This window comes from Camellia sinensis, chromosome 3, assembly GCF_055761805.1.
Source record: "Camellia sinensis isolate YWXY chromosome 3, ASM5576180v1, whole genome shotgun sequence".
NCBI classification, from domain to species: Eukaryota; Viridiplantae; Streptophyta; class Magnoliopsida; order Ericales; family Theaceae; genus Camellia; species Camellia sinensis.
In genome coordinates, this window is record NC_138963.1 from 54,239,825 (window position 1) to 54,259,428 (window position 19,604).

At 34.9% G+C, this 19,604-nt stretch overlaps 2 protein-coding genes across 4 annotated transcripts; one reads left to right on the plus strand and one right to left on the minus strand.

Moving 5' to 3' along the window:
• Positions 1 to 4,800: 4,800 nt before the first annotated feature.
• LOC114292814 (KH domain-containing protein At4g18375-like) lies at positions 4,801 to 9,802 on the minus strand. 3 transcript variants are annotated; one of them, XM_082919755.1, is made up of 6 exons: positions 9,533 to 9,802; positions 8,492 to 8,731; positions 8,311 to 8,395; positions 8,129 to 8,241; positions 6,342 to 6,586; positions 4,801 to 5,125 (listed from the first exon to the last, which is right to left on the minus strand). In XM_082919755.1, the coding sequence occupies exons 2-5, from the start codon at positions 8,726 to 8,728 to the stop codon at positions 6,437 to 6,439; spliced, it is 585 nt and encodes a 194-aa protein (XP_082775881.1). In that variant the 5' UTR covers positions 8,729 to 8,731; positions 9,533 to 9,802; the 3' UTR covers positions 4,801 to 5,125; positions 6,342 to 6,436. The 3 variants fall into 3 exon arrangements, with proteins under 3 accessions (XP_082775881.1, XP_082775879.1, XP_082775880.1); XM_082919753.1 differs by having other exon boundaries at positions 4,805 to 5,125; positions 8,129 to 8,395; positions 9,533 to 9,800; XM_082919754.1 differs by lacking the exon at positions 4,801 to 5,125 and having other exon boundaries at positions 5,735 to 6,586; positions 8,129 to 8,395; positions 9,533 to 9,800.
• Positions 9,803 to 14,864: 5,062 nt separating this feature from the next.
• Positions 14,865 to 15,677, plus strand: LOC114270504 (uncharacterized). The gene has a single exon (XM_028212037.2). It carries the CDS (start codon positions 14,865 to 14,867, stop codon positions 15,675 to 15,677), a length of 813 nt encoding a protein of 270 aa, XP_028067838.2.
• Positions 15,678 to 19,604: the final 3,927 nt, after the last annotated feature.

The following is a 19,604-nucleotide window of genomic DNA, read 5'->3' on the forward strand; positions in this document are numbered from 1 at the left end:
GCCAATACCGTTGCCGATGCATTGAGCCGGAAATCGATTGGAAACTTAGCCTGTTTGCTTACAGGACAGAAAGAGTTGCTTTGTGACCTTGAAAAATCTGAAATCGAAATTGTTTTACGAGAACAAGGTGGAATCTTAGCTGCTATTTCTGCTCAACCGGCGCTGATTGAGGAGATTAAAGAGAAACAGCAACTGGATGACTTCTTGAAAAAGATCATCGAAGAAAGAGAATCTAAACCGAGACCGGGATTCAAATTTGAGAATAATGTACTGAAATTTCAAGAAAGACTGTGTGTACCAAATGATACTGAACTGAAAAGAAGAGTTCTGCAAGAAGGCCACAATTCGAAATTGTCTATCCATCCGGGGAATACGAAAATGTACCAAGATCTGAAACAGAATTTCTGGTGGCCGGGAATGAAGAAAGAAATTGCTGATTTTGTATCCAAATGTCTTCATTGCCAACAGGTCAAAGCTGAACATCAACGACCTGCCGGACTATTGCAACCCCTACCCATACCAGAGTGGAAATGGGAGCATATCACGATGGATTTTATCGTCGGATTGCCTCACTCCAGAAAAGGTATGGATTCAATTTGGGTTATTGTTGATAGACTAACCAAATCTGCTCACTTCTTACCTGTCAAGACAATCTATAATGCGGACAAATTGGCTGTTATCTATATTGATGAAATTGTGAGACTGCATGGAGTGCCTGTGTCTATTGTTTCTGACAGGGATTCGAAGTTTACATCGAGGTTTTGGCAAAGCCTACAGACTGCATTGGGTACTGAATTGAGGCTGAGTAGTGCCTATCATCCTCAGACAGATGGCCAATCAGAAAGGACCATCCAAACTCTGGAGGATTTACTGAGAATGTGTGTCCTTGATTTTCAGGGAAATTGGGAAAGCCATTTACCTTTGGCTGAATTCGCCTACAACAACAGCTACCATTCGAGTATAGGTATGGCGCCTTTCGAGGCATTGTATGGCAGGAAATGTAGGTCTCCAATTTGCTGGGCAGAAGTTGGAGATGGGCCTTTGCTCGGGCCCGAGATTGTGTATGAAACGACTGAGAAAGTGAAACTGATACAACAGAGACTGAAAACTGCACAGAGTAGACAGAAAAACTATGCAGATGTTAGAAGACGAGACAGAGAGTATGAAGTGGGTGATCACGTGTTTGTGAAAGTGACACCAATGAAAGGCCAGACTCGTTTTGGAGTCAAAGGCAAGTTAGCACCAAGATACGTCGGACCGTATGAGATTATTGAGAAAATTAATCCGGTGGCGTATCAAGTCGCGCTCCCTCCTGAAATGGAACACATGCATAATGTTTTCCACATTTCTATGTTAAGAGATTATCTCCGGGATCCCTTCCATGTAATAGAGCCTACCCACGTAGTGTTGAGTGATGACTACACTTACGAGGAACGGCCTATACAGATTGTAAACAGACGAATCAAGAAACTGAGGAACAAAGAGATCCCGTTAGTGAAAGTTGACTGGCAAAACCACGGTGGCGTGTATGCCACTTGGGAAAGGGAAGATGACATGGCCAAACGATATCCTGAACTGTTTCCACTGAATCCTGTTTTCTTCCAGAATGAAGGTAACTCGAGTTTAGAGGACTAAACTCTTTATAAGGAGGGGAGACTGTAACAACCCTCATACTATTTACCGACTTATGACTGATTGATTACCGATAACCATCGATTACCGTTAAACTGAATTGATTATGACTGATAATTGAACTGATTAAAGTACTGAACTGACTGACTGAAATTGGAAACCGAATTGATTGAGTATATGTTAATTAAATTGCATTCTATCTGTTTGACTGTATGATTATCTGTTCATGCTTATATGTTTAAACTGCTAATTGAAGGCCATATCGGCGGCCGAATTAGAAACCGATTGATGTTCTATGATCCTCAGAATTAATGTGATTTTATGGTATAATTATCTGAAAATTGATTAGGTATGATTAAATTAGATTAATATTGATCAATTGCATAGTTTGATTTATTTACCATTTTGCCACATGAGTGGTCCACTCAATACAATATACTTGAGCCTCAATATACACCTAGATCAAACATTGCATCAGCTCATTTCTTGTGCTTAACCGACCAAGAGAGGGAGAGGGAGAGGGAGAGAAATTGAGTTCTACCTTGTAAATTGCTTGGAAATTGAAGTGTATTTGCATATTTGAGCTCCCTCACTCCTAATTCTACAAGACTAAGGTAGGACATCCATCTTCTTGTTGTTGTCTTAGAATTAATTCATGAATTGGTTCATTAATGGTGAATTGAAGCCCAATCTTTGCATGCATGGTAGTATTGTTGGATTTTGAGTTGTTTTCATGGCAAAATGTTACATGCATGTTCATATCTTGAGTGTAGTCCATGATTTCATCATGTTTTGAAAAGAATTGGCTCTTTAGAACATCAAATCGAAGCTTTGAAATGGTTTGAATCCATGCATGTTTGCATGTTCTTCATATTCTTGAAAATGGGTTTGAATATGGTTTTAATTGACTCACCTTTGGGGCTTGAATTCATAAATTGAGCTTTGAAACTTGTTATACATTGAATTTAGTTATGTTTTCCAGAATTTGGGCCCAAGAGGTCGAGTTTGGAGTGGTAGAATGCTTGGTTTGAGCTTGGGAGGCAGATCTGGAAATTCCAGATTTGGCTTCCTCGCTCGAGCGAAGGATTACCCGCTCGAGCGAGCACCTTTGTCCAGGGCTCCGCTCGAGCGACCATCGCGCGCAAAATCTTAGCATCCAGTATTTTTACTGTTTTGCAGACCGCTCGAGCGAAGGATTCCTCGCTCGAGCGAAGCCTTTGATTTTGGACTTACGCTCGAGCGGAGAAAGTCCCGCTCGAGCGAGGCTCCTAGTTTCAGCAAACTTTGCGAAATGTTTTCTAAGTGTATTTTTGCATCCTCATCCCATCCTAGGCATTCTTAGGCCTAGTTTAAGACATTTAGATGAGGATATCGTTGTAGAACACACCAAGGCAATTTAGGGATTAAGTTATGATATTTCCCAACTGTGTAGCTTAGTGTGTGTTCAACCTGTGAACTGTGTAGGGTTGGCAACTGGGGAGATACGCTCTAGCATACTGTAGCCCAGAACTCTGTGAGTAACAATTGTGTAAAGATATGTTCAACTGATATCTTTTGAATACTGAACTGAACTGTTTACTGAACTGGTATTACTGAATGAATGTATGTCCTTTATTTCTGAACTGTACTGTGGCATCCTTAGTACCTACTGTTTACTGTTACTGTTACTGTTACTGTTACAGAGATCTCTGTCGGTTCCCTCGTGGAGCCACTACTGTTTACTGACTGATGGCCATCATTACTGTTCGGTCTTTTAAGACCTACTGTCACTGTTATGCTAATGGATGTACCACATATGGCTGTTTACTGTACTGAACAACTGAAATACTGATTGAATTGAACTGTTTTCATTACTGTAAGGACATTCATTCTAAACCCCTTTACGCTTTATGTTATTCACTGGGCTTTAGCTCACTGCTCATATATATATGTAGGTGTACAGGCACCAGATCGGAGCTAGGAGCGTCAGGGTAACTCCAGTTTTGTCAAGCCAGCCTTTGTGCCTCACTGCGAGGTTCCGAGTTGCCATGCTATGGCTTGAGGGTGTTTTGTTTGTTTTCCCCCGCCTGTCTTCATACTGTCTAACTGTTCTGTATAGACTGAAGGCTTACCGTACTGTTATCCGGGGATTAGGTCCCCGTACTGTGTGACTGTAAATTTTGTATAGACTGTACTGTTGTATGTGAATGCATGAAAAATCTTTTGGTATACAGACTGTCACAGCTCAATGGACACTATTTACTTAATGTATTGGCTTCCGCCAGGCCCTGTACTCTGTTTTACTGTATTACTGTTCTGCAGGCCTTCGGTAATCCCGGATTATTGGCCGGTTACGGTGCTAAACCCATAGGGCCGGGTTTGGGTCGTGACAGTTTGTGTTCCATTTAGTATTTATTTTTGAAAGTTGGTTATGGCTGGTTTAACCATTTATACTTGTGACTTGTCATTGGATTAGGTTTTGATTTATTTATTTCTGGACTATTATCACATTTATTCTTTGTAATTTTAGATTCATGTTTAGACTTACGTGTGACTTGGGCTAAGTCTTTGTGGGCCATGGCCGGTAATGCCTGGATTTGGAGTGTGAAATCATAAGTAGTTTCCGAGAAGATAAACTGGAAATTCAAATGTCGTCCTTAAACTAATGCACTACAAAAAAAATTATTTTTTGCGACGGCAAAATGCCGTCGCAAATACCCCAAACACCGTCTCAAAAGGTTTTTGCGACAGGAAAATGCATTTTTTGCGACGGCAAATTTCTGTCGCCAATAATGGGTGAAAATCTCAGTTTTTTGCGACGGCACAGCAGTGCCGTCGCTAAAGGGTTTTTTGCGACGGTAAAAATACCGTCGCTAAAAGTGTATTTGAGACAGCAACCTGAGCCGTCGCTAAAAGCATTACATTTCAGCCAAAAAAAATTGTTTTTTTGCGACGACAAAACGCCGTCGCTATAGGTATAAGGCCTTTTATAAACGTCACTGATACTTATAGTGACGTTTTCATAAACGCCGGTATACTATTAAATCTGCTTAAATAATTCTGTCCAATATAACTGATGACGTCACACGATATAGTGGCGTTTTGAATAAAAACGCCACCCTTTTACTTAATTTCATAATTTAATTAATATAAAATATGCTCTGAACTGATTATTTACATTCCATTCACAAAAACATCATAACAGAAAATAAAAATAAAAATAAAAATTGATAAAACCATCAAATTCAATATTTTACAAAGAACAATTAAACTGTACATGTTCATAAAAACGTATTTAAATTATAAAATTCACCCCAATCCTAAAAAAAAATAAAATAATAAAATAAAATCTAAAATTCACCAATCAACACACTTGGATATTTAAATGCTCTTACAAAAAATAAAAAAATAAAAAATTTCCAACAAGATTTCAATTTTGGGCCTATTTCAAAAATCAAGCTGCAAATTCCTTCTAGAATCAGATCTTCCCCTCGGCAAAATTTATCCTCTTGACCTACAAATAAATAGATAACAGTTGCAAATTATAATCTTTTTGAAGAAAATCTAGAACAAAGTAATAAATACCATCAAAATCATAAAGAGATAAAAGCTAATACACAAATCCCCATGATAATGACAGAGCAAAGATAAGAACTAGGGTTCATAACGTACAAAGTTCATATGCCAGAAAAGAACTGTGTTAGTGACAGACTTTGTAATATTTGAGAAATTTCAAATGTCCTCCAATCATATTCAAATACGTGTATGCTTAAATATCATTTGTATTGCACTATGCAGTGCTTGTTGAAACTTAAATATGAATAACTAGTTTGTAGCTTCAAGCCCTAGAATTTGATTTACTCGTAAGAACACTTAATCTTGCCTCTTCCACCTCCCCTTTTTTTTCTTTTAATGAGTGCCGCTTCCATCATCTATTAGCAGGTGTTCCACACATTCCAACTATTTAAACACCAGTAATGATACATTGAAAAAATGCAGGTGCTCACTCCACCTTGTTCATTTATTACAAGAACCAAGTATGGGATTTAAAAGAAATCTCAAGTGATGAACAAGTTAAGAACATGTCTATGCTCAAGGATATGTGAGCTACTTTTGACCTGCCAGTATCTTTTTCTATTTTTTGGAATCTTAACAAAGAAGTATGGCTATTTACTACACCACACATTCACAGTTTGACTATTTACATGAAATAAATACACTACTATAAAATACAGAAATGGCCCATCTGTTTTTAAGTATTGTCCATCAGCTTTGAAGCCCATCTGTCATGAGCTGGACATTTGTCCTTTGGTTCTTTTTTCTTCCATGCATTAGACTATGACATGTGTACTCAAAAAAGTTTATCACATGGTTGAACTAAGATGGGCTAAACTTATCTCTCGTGCATGTAAAATGATTATGAGCCAAATCCTAATACGTGTGAACTTATAAAAGCAGGCGAACTTATAAAAGCTAATGAGAAAATTATTATATGTAAACTGAAAAACCTTTCACAAACTGATTCAACAAACCAGGAACCTGAAGATGCTGCTAGTAAACATTAACTTCAACTTCACTCCAGACTTAAGAACAAGGGATGAAATAAGGGGGGAAAATAAAAACAAGTGATAATAAAAAAAAATATACAAGTGGCAAGAACAATTTACAGCTAAGCAATAAATATGTCATCATCACGAGATAGAGTAAAAGATGATGCAGACACGCCATACCCGATCTAAGAAATATTTGGCAACATCTGGAAGCAAATGAATTTCTTTCCTTCTCTTGTAGGTTTCCTGGATGGCAGGATCCTTCCAAATCTCATCTACAATAGGAGCATATTCACATGTTGCAGCAGGAAAGAAAGCATCCAAGTCTCCCATAGCCATGATTTCCAGTAACCAATCAGAAAAATGCTTGAACCTTTGGTGGATGGAATAAACACAGAGTTTACTTCCATTGGATCCTGTTTCACCTGAATTCATTTGACAAAAACCATTATATGAGCTCAGCAGCCTACGAAATAATATTTGCATACATATATACATCTAGCCACATATTAACCATGAAAGTCTGAAGTCATCCATATTTCAATCACCAAGTCAAAATCTTTAACTTAAAAGAATGACAAAGGGGCAAACATTATAGATTGGAAAGAAAAATTTTATATATGCAACACTAACTGCCAAGAAATTAGTAATTAACATTTAGAGAAGAACAAGGAAGGATCTAATATCCACGTCTGTGGCATAAAATACTGTGGTAATCAGATTGGCTTCTTCAGTCATTATTTCCTGGCATGCATAGATGATACAGTCCAAATGGTGTGAATGTGAATCCAATTCTTTTGTGTGCATATGTCAATGTAGAATTGATAATTATATTATATAAAATATATTCATAAGGCGCAAAACGGGTGCACACACCATTGAATTTGTGAAGATCTTCAACAAGGACAAACCAACAAAAAGAAGGCAAAAAAAAAAACTGAGAAACTGCTTACTGTTAAACACTCTTACATGTCCCTTCTTGTATTATGATAAAAAGTATTTATGTTGTTTCTATTACGATCTTGAAGGGAAGTGAACGCTTTTAAGTATAATATTGAGACAGCAATGATTCATGCTACATACGCACATGTGTGTGTGGCGTTTGCATGTTCATTTAGTAGAATGGGAAACTCTGCCCACAATGTCTGTTTCATGGGGATCAGCCCCTTAATGTGTATGTTTCCAAAAAGAAAAGAATCCATCAAGGCCCTACCAAAGAGCCAATGGCTTCCATAATCGATGTCACGTGATTGATTGGGTTGGTTGAACTCACATACAAGAAACAAAATGTCATCTCATTTCCACCAAATCAGCCGAAATATAATGTTTTCCTTGATTGGGATACTAATTAAAAACACTAGTGAAAATTCAAAATCACAAGATTCTCACCAAATTTATCATATCACACATAAGCACATCAAAAATAACAAAACAATGAGTTGTTTCAACACCATTTCAGAGGCATTCCATGCCCAAAGCCAAATACAAAGTATCATATGAAACTCATAATGTCAAAATATTGGGCTAGTCCAAAAGTTATTACCGGTCAACTGATTCCCCATGCCCAAGCTGTCCATTTGTACCTCTTCCCCAAGAAAATACATTTTTTCTTTCAGAAATCAAAAAAAGGCCCCATATAAGAAATCAAAACCAGCAATGTTCTCCATAACACCAAGGAAATAACAAAGAAATTAAATGCAAATTAAAAAATTCAGTAGATACCAAACAGTTTTTCAAATTAAAAAATTCAACTTTTAAAGTTTTCAGTAGTTAATTTTCAGTTTTAGGAAACAATGCCTAAGTAACAAAATTAAAACAATATAGAAAAATAAGCAAGCACGTTGCCATAAATGTACCAAAGAAAACTTGTAACTGGAAAAAAAAATGAATAACAAGATCTAAAAATATCATATGACCATAACACTAAGGAAATAACAAAGAAATTAAATGCCACAACATTGACATACTGATAAAGATCCATATCCATAAAGGCTGCCTGAAGAAAGCATGCCTAAGCCACTCCCAGATTCAGTTCTCTGTTCATAACCCATTGGAGCAACTGGGGGAACCCTAGGCAAAACTGAAGGCATAGAAAAATCAGTACCACTAGAATACATAGAATCGGCACCAGCAGAAGTATTATGACCACCTTCCCTGTCTTTTAAGACGTCATCTCGAAGCCGCAGAACAATTTGAATAAGTGCATCCCTCACCCTACTAACTTCCCCAACCACCTGAATGCAGAACAAAACATGTCAATGGAAAGCAAGGTAAAACTACACAAAAATACGAATTATATTAAAAGCTTATGGAAACAGCATGAAATATACCTCAACAAGTTCATCGGTGGAATCAGCACACTTAGGCTTCTCGCCTTTGGAGATACGGACATCAGCTTTAGTTCTCTTCCGGATCTCATTTATGATTGAACCACTTTTTCCAATTATACAACCAATAACTTTAGATGGAACAAGAAGCCGGATAGTTACAGTGTCATCATCTTCGTCATTTATCTTCCCTTGCAGCAATAAAACCGCTTCAACTGCTATGGATTTCATGTCATCCATGGACTGCCAAAAAAAGTGGTGCAAAAATATCAAGGCAGAGGTAGAAACAGAAAAATTCTTATCAAATGAAACAGAAAAATTCAGAGTCAACAGAGGTAGAAAAGAGAGGATCTGAATTTGTATAAAATTCATAAGACCCATTAATGAAACTGAAAAAAAAAATTAGAACTTTAATAGAGATAGATGGTTAACTCAGTTAAACAAAACAAGAATTCTTGAGAGAGACAGAAAGAAAACTGTGAGAAGACAACAGTTTCAGACAAACAAGGTTACAACACATTAAAAAAAAAATTTAAAAAAAAAAAAAATCTAGCAAATAGTTTATCGGATACAAATCCAAAGAGCGAAGACTCTTTCAACGATTCAAGAAGTCCATAAAAAAAGAAAGCCCCATTTTGGCTATTTTTCACCGACTATACTTGGTTCGGATTCAAATTTTAACAACTAAAGGAAAAATCAATGGCATCAAAATTTAGAGAAAAACCATAAAGATTGAAGTTTGTGGAACAAAAAATGTTAAATAGAAAACAGTTTAAGTATAAATCCATTAAACGCATATAAAATTGTCAGAGTTTTCAGTTATATGAATTAAAACCCTAAGAACAACATAGAATTAATTTAAAACCCTAAGAACAACATAGAAGTAATAGCAAATTAATTAAAGATGAACAATAATTTAGTTAGTTCAATTATAGGATTGTGATGCACCAGAACATGAGATTTTACGATAAACATCGTAAATTAAGTGGATCAGAAAACTGAAAATTGAGAGAGAGAGAGAGAGAGAGAGAGAGAGAGACGTACCCATTTGTGAGAGTTTAAGAAGGCCGTGGATTTGGTAGCTGAAGAAGGAAGGGGCGGATGAGAAACGTATGGGTTCGGCGAGAACCACTGTTCCTTTAGCCACGAAGCTGTAGATCAAAGACTGTTGCCCCATCTCTCTCACACTCAAAACCCTAAAACCTAGAGAGACAAATGGGTAGAGAGATAAACGGAAGGAGAGATTGGGGATTTTGGGTTTTTCGGGGGGGATTTTGGTTGAAGATGTTGGGGTTTTGGGGGAGAACCCGATTGGGGATTTTGGTTGAACAGATTGGGGATTTTGGGGGGGGGGGGAGGGGGAGGGGGAGGGGGGAGCGGGAATGGAAAGAGGGAGGGGGGAACCGGGCGGGAATGAAAAGAGGGGGCTGGAAATTTTTTTGGATTTTTTTTATTTTTATTTTCATTACAAATAAATATTTAAATAATAAAATGATTTTTTTTTTTTTTTTTTTTGCAACAGAGGATGTCAATGCTAAAAAAAATTATTTTTTATTAAAATAATTTTTTTTATAGTTAATGAATTTTTATTTTTATTTTTTCATTTAGTAAGGTTGAAAATTTATTTGTTTCATATTTATTTTACTGAATAAAAAATTATTATTTTTTTTTTATTTGGTAGAAGTAGGGATAATATTTTTCATTCAAATAAAGTTAATTTTTTGTGGTCAATGTGACATTTGCAGTGGTAGTAGTGGTAATAATGGAATGGCATTTGCAGTAGTGGTGAATGTGGTAGAGAAGATGGGTGGTGAGAGAGAGATGAGTGAGAGACAGATAGAGAAGAGAGATAGAGAGAGAGAAAGAGAGACAGACAGATAAACAGAGACAAAGTGATGAGTGAGAGAGAGACAAAGTGATCGCTAAAAGTGCATTTTCTTGTAGTGGAGAGCTTGGTAAATAGAGAAGAGATGAGGGAGAGAGTGAGCAAGGTGAACACAATGGGAGAGAGAGACAAGCAGACAGACAGACACATAGAGAGAAAGAGAGAGAGAGAGAAGAGCGAAAGACAGACAAACAAACATAGAGAGAGAAAGAGAGAGAGAGAAGAGTGATAAGTGAGAGAGAGACAAAGAGAGAAAGAGATATAGAGAGAGATATAGGGAGACAGAGAGAGAAACAGATAGAGAGAGACATATAGAAAAATAAGAGAAACAATAGATGAGCGAGAGATAAATAGAGTGAGAGAGAAAGAGAGCGAAAAAAGATGATCGAGAGAAAGACATAGAAAAAGAGAGAGACGAAGAGAGAAGAAAGAAGAAAGATGAGTGAGAGAGACGGATAGAGAGATAGAGAGAAGATAAATGAGAAAGAGAGAAGAGAGATAGAGAGATGGGAGAGATAAAGAGAAGAGAGATGAGCGAGAGACAAAGAGAGAGAGAAAGAGAAAGAGACAAAGACAAAGACTGACAGACAGAGAAAAGTGATGAGTGAAAGAGAGAAGAGAGGTAATATTTTGTGGTAGAGAAGAGGAACTGACAGTAGTGGTGAAGGTGGTGGATAAAAGATGGTGGTGGTGGTGGTGGTGGTGGTGATGACAAAGGAGATTAGTGGTAAAGTTGTGGTAGTAGTAGAGTAAATGGAGTAGCAGGGGTGAAAGAGAGGTAAAGGTAGTAGTAGTAGTTGTAGTGGTGGTAGTGAAGTGGTGGCGATGGTAGTAGTAATGGTAGCCGTAGAGGTGAAATGGCGACCGTGGTAGTAGTGGTGGTAGTGAAATGGCGTTTGCAGTAGTGGTGAAGGTGGTAGAGGAGATGAGTGGTGAGAGAGAAAGATGAGTGAGAGGCACACACACGCACATAGAGAGACAGAGAGAAAAGAGATGAGAGAAGAGACAGATGAATGAAAGACACAGAGAGAGAGACAAATAGACAGACAGAGAGATGAGAGTGATGATGAGAGAGAGAAAGAAAATAGAGAGAAAAAGATGAAAAAATTGGTGAAAAGATATAGACAAATAGAGAGACAGAAAGAGAAAAAAAAAAGAGCGAAAAGAGATAAACGAGAGAGAGACAGAAAGAGATGAGTGAGAGAGAAAAAAAAATAGAGAGAGAATAGAGACAGAGAGAAAAGATAGATGAAAGAGATAGAGAGAAGAGAGATGGACGAGAGATACAGAGAAAAAGAGAGATAGACAGACAGACAGACAGAGAAGAGTGATGAGTAAGAGAGAGAAAGAGAAGAGAGACAAAGACACAGAGAGAAAGAGAGAGACGAATAGACAGAGAAGAGTAATGAGTGAGAGAGAGACAGAGAAGAGAGACAGAGACACATAGAGAAATGGAGAGATAGACAGACAGAGAAGAGTGATGAGTAAGAGAGGAAAAGAGAAGAGAGACAGAGACAGAGAGATAGGAAGATGAAAAAATGGGTGAAAAGAGAAATGTTCAAAAGAGTAAGACGACGTCGTTTATAGTGGATCGATAAATCGAGAAGGAGCTCGATAAATAGAGAAGATGAGAGTAAGAGAGTGAGCAAGGCAAACATAGTGAGGGAGAAATAGACAAATAGACAAGTAGAGAGAGAGAAGAGTGACGAGTGAGAGAGAGACAGGGAGAGAGAGATAGACAGAAAAAGAGATAGAGAGAGAAAGAGAGAGAGAGATAGAAATAGAGGGAAAGATAGAAAAAGAGAGAGAAACAACAGATGAGCGAGAGATAGACAAAAAGAGAGAGAAATAGAGCGAAAAGAGATGAGCGAGAGAGAGAGACACAGAAAAAGAGAAAGACAGAGAGAGAAGAGAAAGGGACGAGAAAGATAAAAAGATAAGAGAGAGAGAGAAAATAAATGAGAGAGATAGAGAGAAGAGAGATGAGCGAGAAAGACAGAGAGAGAAAACAGATGAGAGAAATAGAGAGAAGAGAGATAGGCGAGAGACACAAAAAGAAAATGAGAGAGAGAAACAGACAGACAGAGAAAGAAGAGTGATGAGTGAAAGAGATAAAGAGAAGAGAGAGAGATAGAGACAGAGAGACATGAAGATGGAAAAATGAATGAAAAGAGAAATGTTATATCAAAAGAGTAAGAAGACATTGTTTTTTTAAATTTTTTTTGCGACAGAAAAAAGTACTAGAATTTATTCAAACCATTTTGTGACTGTATATATATGAAGCTGTCTCAAAACAACAATCACTATGCTAGGTTAGAGTTTTCCAAAAACTCTTTTGAGAAAATTATACTTTCTTGTGTTTCCGTGTTATATTATTTTTACTGAATTGTTTTAATATTTTAAGTATTTTTTTTTAATTTTTAGATACACCTAACATAAATACACCTAAAAATTTTAAAAATTGTAAAAAAAATCTTTTAAAAATTCACTAAATACCAAATATACAATAATTCAATACATTTTTTTTTTGTATTTTTATGTATTTATTAATTTTTAAAAATATTTTTTCATAATTTTTTTTTTAGATACATCTAAGGTGCATTTAAAAAAAAATATTCAAAATTTTAAAAATATTAACTAAAAATTAACAAAAAACACGAAAGTCACTTTTTGCGACGGCAGAATATGCCGTCTCAAAAAAGCAGAATATTTGCGACGGCACCAAATGCCGTCTCAAAAAAGCAGAGCATTTGCGACGGCACAAATTTACCGTCTCAAAAAAGTAGAGTATTTGCGACGGCAGAAAATACCGTCGCAAATGCTCTTATTTTTTGAGACGGCAAATTGTGCCGTCGCAAATGCTCTGCTTTTTTGAGACGGCATATTCTGCCGTCGCAAAAAGTGACTTTTTGAGACGGCAAGTGTACCGTCGCAAATAGTCCCGTCTCATATACCCACTTTTCTTGTAGTGATGGACTAATAAAACAAAAAAGAGATTTGAACCCTCTCATCAGTAAAGGTCGAAAGCATACCTAATTACCAATTAGGACTTGTTTAGTCAACATCAGTGACAATTCAATCCCTAAATTGATTTTTTTTAAAAACTTATTTATTTTGTGAAAGTGGTGTGAATTGTCCCATATTTTCTTCTACTTGAGAGGTGGTTGAGGGTCCTTTAGGATTTTCTTGGAGCCTTGGGTATCATTGCAGCTTCACTTGGAAGAAACCTATAGTTCTTCATGAAGTTGTTACTTTGGACTTTGGGTCTTTATTTTCATAATAGACAATGACATTGATCAAGATTTTTATGATAGATTTGTTGGGGTTGTCTCTTCTCTTCTTACATACTCTGAGTTTTAGTTGCAATAGTGTAAATTGCTGATATAGAGTAAGTGGGTTAGTTACACTTGCCACAATTTTCATCAAAATTTTATATTATATTTTTTTACTCAAAATTGTAATGTTATCGTTCTGTCCATCTAATATTAGTGAGTTGCACATGACATTTTTTTAGGACATATTTGTAAAATCGTTTTTATTGTCTCACTAGTTTGTGTGTTCATATTTGCCCTCACTCTTTTTTGATCTAACATTTTACTAATTTTTTTTTTTTTTTTTTTTTTCACTTACAATTCCATCACAACATAAAATTCTAACTTTTGTCTTCATCTCTAACATTCCAAACCCCAACCTTAACTTAGGCTTCGTTTGAGAGCATGTTAATTTAGTAACTTTTTGGCTATTTGGTTAAAATATGAGCTAAAAAAAATTAGTATGTTTGTGATGACTTTTTGACTTTTTATAAAAAGATGTGCAAAAAGTAGAGAGAAAAGAGAATCTTTGACTTTTTAGTATGGATTGTTGACTTTTTGATTAATTTAGTAACTTTTTGGCTTTTTGACTAAAAAGTTTGGTTGCCAAACGAGGCCTTAACATCACCTCATCAACCACCTCTTTCACCTTCAGCTGCTGCCACTAGAAGGAGAGGATAGAGAGGGGTTGCTAGGCATGGAAGTGGTGACTAAGGTTAGGGTTCAAAGGTTATGGATGAGGATATAATTGGGATTAAGGTGAGTGTTTGAAGAAAAAAAAAATCAAAATATTTAAACAAGAGTCAATAAAAGGTAAGGGATGAAACAAAAAATATAAAGGCTAATAGAAGCACTCTATTAGTCTTCTTTGAAATTTCACTAAAATTTCATTTTGACTTCTGCACTTTTAATTGTCCATAAAAACCGTCTGTATGACTCGTGTGAATTTTGTTAGTCTCATTAATGTTAAATGGACAGAAAAGTGACATAGTAATTTTATTTTAAAATCCAAGGAGTTGATTGCCATAATTAATAGTAAATGGTCAAAATTGAATTTTAGCCAACATATAGGGGCATTAAGTGTAATTAACCCAAAGCAAGGCCATTGGGAAGATTCTTAAGCACTTTCCATCCAAAATTAATTGTCTTTCTATGGATGAATTTTTTTTCTTGGCCTAAGATGGCATCTTTTAGTGGTTTAGGTATTGGTTTGGTTTCTGTCCTTGGGTGCATCATCTTAGCTCTTGTTGCAGAGTTTTACTATTTGTTATGGTTGAAGAAGAATAGAAACAACACCATCAGAGAAGAGATTGAAGATCATCATCATAAGTACTACCACACCATCACCAACTATGTCAAACAACTTTCCCATCTCTTTTCCTGGAATAAACCCAATTCAGTGAACACTACAAGCAACAAAACTGATCAACAAATCATCACCAATAATGGCCATGAACAAGACCTTGAGTTGGGCTCATCAGCAGCAGCAGCCAAGGAGAGAGGCATTAATGGTGATGGTGAAGAAGAAGAAGAAGAAGAAGAAGAAGAAGGAAGTGCGGAGTCAGAGCTAATGAGGCTTCACAGTATTTGTGGTGGTCCACCAAGATTTCTCTTCACAATCAAAGAAGAGACAAAGGAAGATTTGGAATCTGATGATGGAAGATCAAGAAAGAGGTCAAGAACTAGAAGCTTGAGTGACATTGTTGTTGCTGTTGAGACACCTATGGAGTTCAATCCTCTCTTTGAATCTTCTTCACCACCTCCGAAATTCAAGTTCTTGAGAGATGCTGAAGAGAAACTGATGAGAAAATTGATGGAAGAAGCTGAGAAATTGGCCATAGAAGAGAGAGATATTAATAATGGTTCTTTTATTAGAATTGTTGTTGGTAATAAGAACAACAACAACAAAGAAAGAGAGGCTCATCAACAATGCCATTCAATTGATTCTACACAGGTACTTCCACTTGATAGGAACAAACCTATAGAGAAATAGATCTTTCATGTAATAACATTAATGGTTTTTGCTGCTTTTTTTTTTTTTAATATTTTTTTTTTTGTTTATTTGTCAGATTTATAGATTCATTACATCCGTGTAATTATTCTAAATTTCAAACAGAGAATATAGAGGTGTGTTTTAAGGGATTTTGGGTTCTTGTTTGGGTATTGGGAAAAAATAACAAACAAATCAGATTATCTTAATTGGCTAAAATTTACATTTTTTAAATTCGAAAGTCATGAACCCAAACCGCAAGGATAAGTCAATAGTGAATTATTCCATTCGTCACTACCTCTTCATGATACTATTGAGTTTTGGCTTGGTAATTACTTATGCCTTGTTTGGTAATAGCTTGTTCTTTGGCTAAAAACAAGCCAAGACTAAAAATCTGTTTGCTTTTTGTTAAATAAGGGTAATATGATGTTGTTTCAGGTTTTTATTTTTTATTTTATTTTATTTTTTGAAATACACAAAACTTTCTCCCTTACCATAATGAAAATTCTTAAACATATCGAACAATTATCAAATCCCACCTTAATATATATGGGACGAGAACAACATATATATAAATAATAAAAAAAACATTTTTGAAAAATTGACATTACTAATTGATGCTATAATGTTATTTAATTCTAGTGGGAGACTTGTGGGGTATTTTATTTTATTTTATTTTTTCATCCCCAATCAAACCTATGGTATCCTAAACTAGTAATTATTTTTGTGAATGATGATGCTACATTACTTTTTTGTCAAAAGCCTTTTGGAGAATAAATTATTTTAGTTAATTTTTTGTTTTTTTTTTTATTATTTTAGTCTGACTAAAAAAGTTGTGTTTGGTAAGATAGTTAGTTTTTTATTTTTATTTTTATTTTTTCTATTATAGTTGATTTGATGGTTGTGAAAGAAAAATGAAATAATTATAGTTTAAATATAATATTTTATCTTATTAACTATTTTAATCTATTTTTTCTTTATTAATTATTTTAGTCCAATCCTAACACTTCATTTGTTCACAGTGTCATATCTCTTCTCATTCTTTCCAAGGTTCATTTTCTGATCTTTTGGCACCACTACTATTTTTGCATACCTCAGTTATGCATTCCTCATGATAATGATAATAATAATAATAATAATAATAATAATAATAATAATAATAAAAAGGGTTCCACTCATTCAGTTTATATTTCTTGACCTTCTAACAATTTGCACCGGCGCTCAAGTGTTCGCCTAGAATTCCACATATAAGATGGCCAATTTTTTTAATATACATTAAATGTATGATATCACATAAAATTGAAAACAACTATCAAAATGAAATTGGAAAAAATAAAAATAGGCAAAAAAGCAAAAACTCTTATCTTATACCGTCTCTCTCTGTAATTAAAAAAAAAATAAAAAAAAAACCTTATTGTTTTCTCTCTCAGTTAACATAAAAAAATTCCTCATTTGCAACGATAAACTATAAAAATATAAATATACAATTTCATGTGAATGATATGTTGATAAAACTTGAATATATAAACTTAATTAATAAATTTGTATCTCAAAAAGGGAAAAATAAATTTTAAATAAAAAATTACTACAATGTAAAAAATATAAAAGGGCATCTTTTAAATTTTTCTTTTAAATTAGGCTTGAGACTCTTATAGTTTCGCTACGATATGTTACATAATGTTTCTGACTAATAAGACACAAAAAGAGATGGATCAAATTGACTTTATTTTCCACTCAATTGACCAAGGCCAATCAAGTCAGTTACACTCATCTCATAACTATTATTTTTATTGATCCAAAAATAACAAGCCAACATGCTAAGTTGGTATTTTAAGAAGGTTTACGAATACATATAATGATAAGAAAAATACATGTCAATAGAAAATGAGATACAAAATTACAAAAGAAGGAAAATCTTTGTAGTTGGAACACTAAAAACTTGCACCCCACCTATTTATAATTTAATTTTTTGGATAAATTTTAGTTTTTTTTTATTATAATAATCATATGTTATGGTTCCATCACAAAGTGAGTTGGCAAACACTAGATGATAACGTGTATCAAACAACATAGAAAACATAGTATTATAATTTATAAGTGCACATTTTGCCCGTAAAACACGGAATCATCTACAGACAGACAATGCTCTTCTTTTCTTTAGTGATGTTTGTGAAACCTTTAGTTGAAAAGTAGGCGAAGATCAACAAAAATGAGCGCGCACACACACACACTCATGTTTAGACTTCTTTGCTTTCTCTCACTCTCACTACCCTCCTAATATAAGTCCTAAAATGTTATTTTCCTTTGCTTTCTCTTTAATTCATTTTTAAGGATCCTCTAGAGTGAAATTTTCCTAAAGTTTTCTAGAGTACTATATTGTGTGGTTAAGATTTACTGGTAAGTCATATCAGAAAAATTGATGTGACTTGCCAATAAATCTCAACCACACAATGTAGCACTCTAGGAAATTTTAGAGAAAAATCACTCTAGAGGATCCTTGCTCTTTTACTAACCCTCTTTCCAGGAGGGTGGTGAGAGATTGCACAAATGGCACAACTAATTTGTACCTTTACCCTTTAGTATGATGGTGCTTTCATTTGTGCACAATTGTTTTTTTTAGTTCACACTATTTTGTTTATTCAAATATCAATTATCAAATAAAAATAAATTATTTGGGTATTAATTACTAAACTGTGTTTTCGTTTGATAATAATTGATATCTTAACTGTGAATTTTTGTGGCGTGCAAACTGCCATAGATGTGGTCTTGCAACTTTTCAAATTTAAAAAGAAGAAAATTGACACACTTAGCATTTGTTCCATATTAGTTGTGATCTATTTAGGTGAGGAGTAAATAAGGTTATCAACATTTTCAAATGCACTTCTACCTGTTCAAATAAAAAAAATAAATAAAGAATTATGGGCTTTAGAATCCTTTGTCCCACTCTCCATTCCATCCTCTTTATGATGCTACACTACCACAATTTAAATTTAATGTAGTTTATTTAAAAATAGGTTATAAAATTAATTTTAAAGGATGTGACAATACTAAAAAGATTTAACCGAGAGTTAGACATAGAGCATTCCAAACCTGTTTTGATGGAGTCTAACCCAAAAATTACGCATGAGGGGTTGTTATGGCTTGTGAATGAATAGAAAGAGAGGACCAAAGAAAAAAATAGGGAATGAAAAGTAAAAAAGTGAATAATGTAGGAACATCAAATGATTCCTTGAAGGGTTGGTTTGCCCTTTGTATATGAAGAGAAAAACAGTCATTACTTTCAAAAAGGTGAATTTGTGAAGTCCTATTCTTCAACCATAAAAAGTGACAAAGTTGATGAGAAATGGTGATGTGGTGGGTGTGAGGCTCTTTGAGCTTTTGCCTAAATTCAAGAAATGTCCATAGGGTTATCAATCACTGAATGCGTTTTCAACAAACTCGAGCCGTTTGTTTCGACTAAAAATATTTTTTAATATTTAGTATAACAAAAAATAGAAGTAACAACATATTTATTGGATTAGAAAATAGTTTTAATTTAAAAAAAAAAAAATTCAAACTAAATTTGTACGAATGTCACCACACCATCACCTCCACCTCCACTACCACCCCACCACCATTGCCACCGACACAACTTGCCACAGTTGCCGTCACCACCATTACCCTATCCTACCACTTCCACCACCCGCTATCATCACCTCCACCACACCACCACCACCATCAATACAACCATAGCATATTAGTTTCAAAGTCACAATCAGACATAAGAATTATTTTTTACCAAAAATATATATTTTTAAATTTATAATGTTGTTGAAACAAACCAAGCATAGTATTCAGGCTAGGATTTTCTACAATAATCTTTTAGTGCAATAATATTACAATGGTTATTTAAGGGTGATTTAAACCCAAAACAAAATCAATTGGATGATT

What these genes read in the sequence shown, in the direction of transcription:
- LOC114292814 (XM_082919753.1), bottom strand. Translation starts at nt 8,728, where the DNA reads ATGGATGACATGAAATCCATAGCAGTTGAAGCGGTTTTATTGCTGCAA. An exon ending in CCACCGATGAACTTGTTGAG is followed by an intron (nt 8,396 to 8,491) that starts GTATATTTCATG and finishes TTCTGCATTCAG; the next exon opens with GTGGTTGGGGAAGTTAGTAG. An exon ending in ATGGATATGGATCTTTATCA is followed by an intron (nt 6,587 to 8,128) that starts GTATGTCAATGT and finishes AAATGAATTCAG; the next exon opens with GTGAAACAGGATCCAATGGA.
- LOC114270504 (XM_028212037.2), top strand. Translation starts at nt 14,865, where the DNA reads ATGGCATCTTTTAGTGGTTTAGGTATTGGTTTGGTTTCTGTCCTTGGG.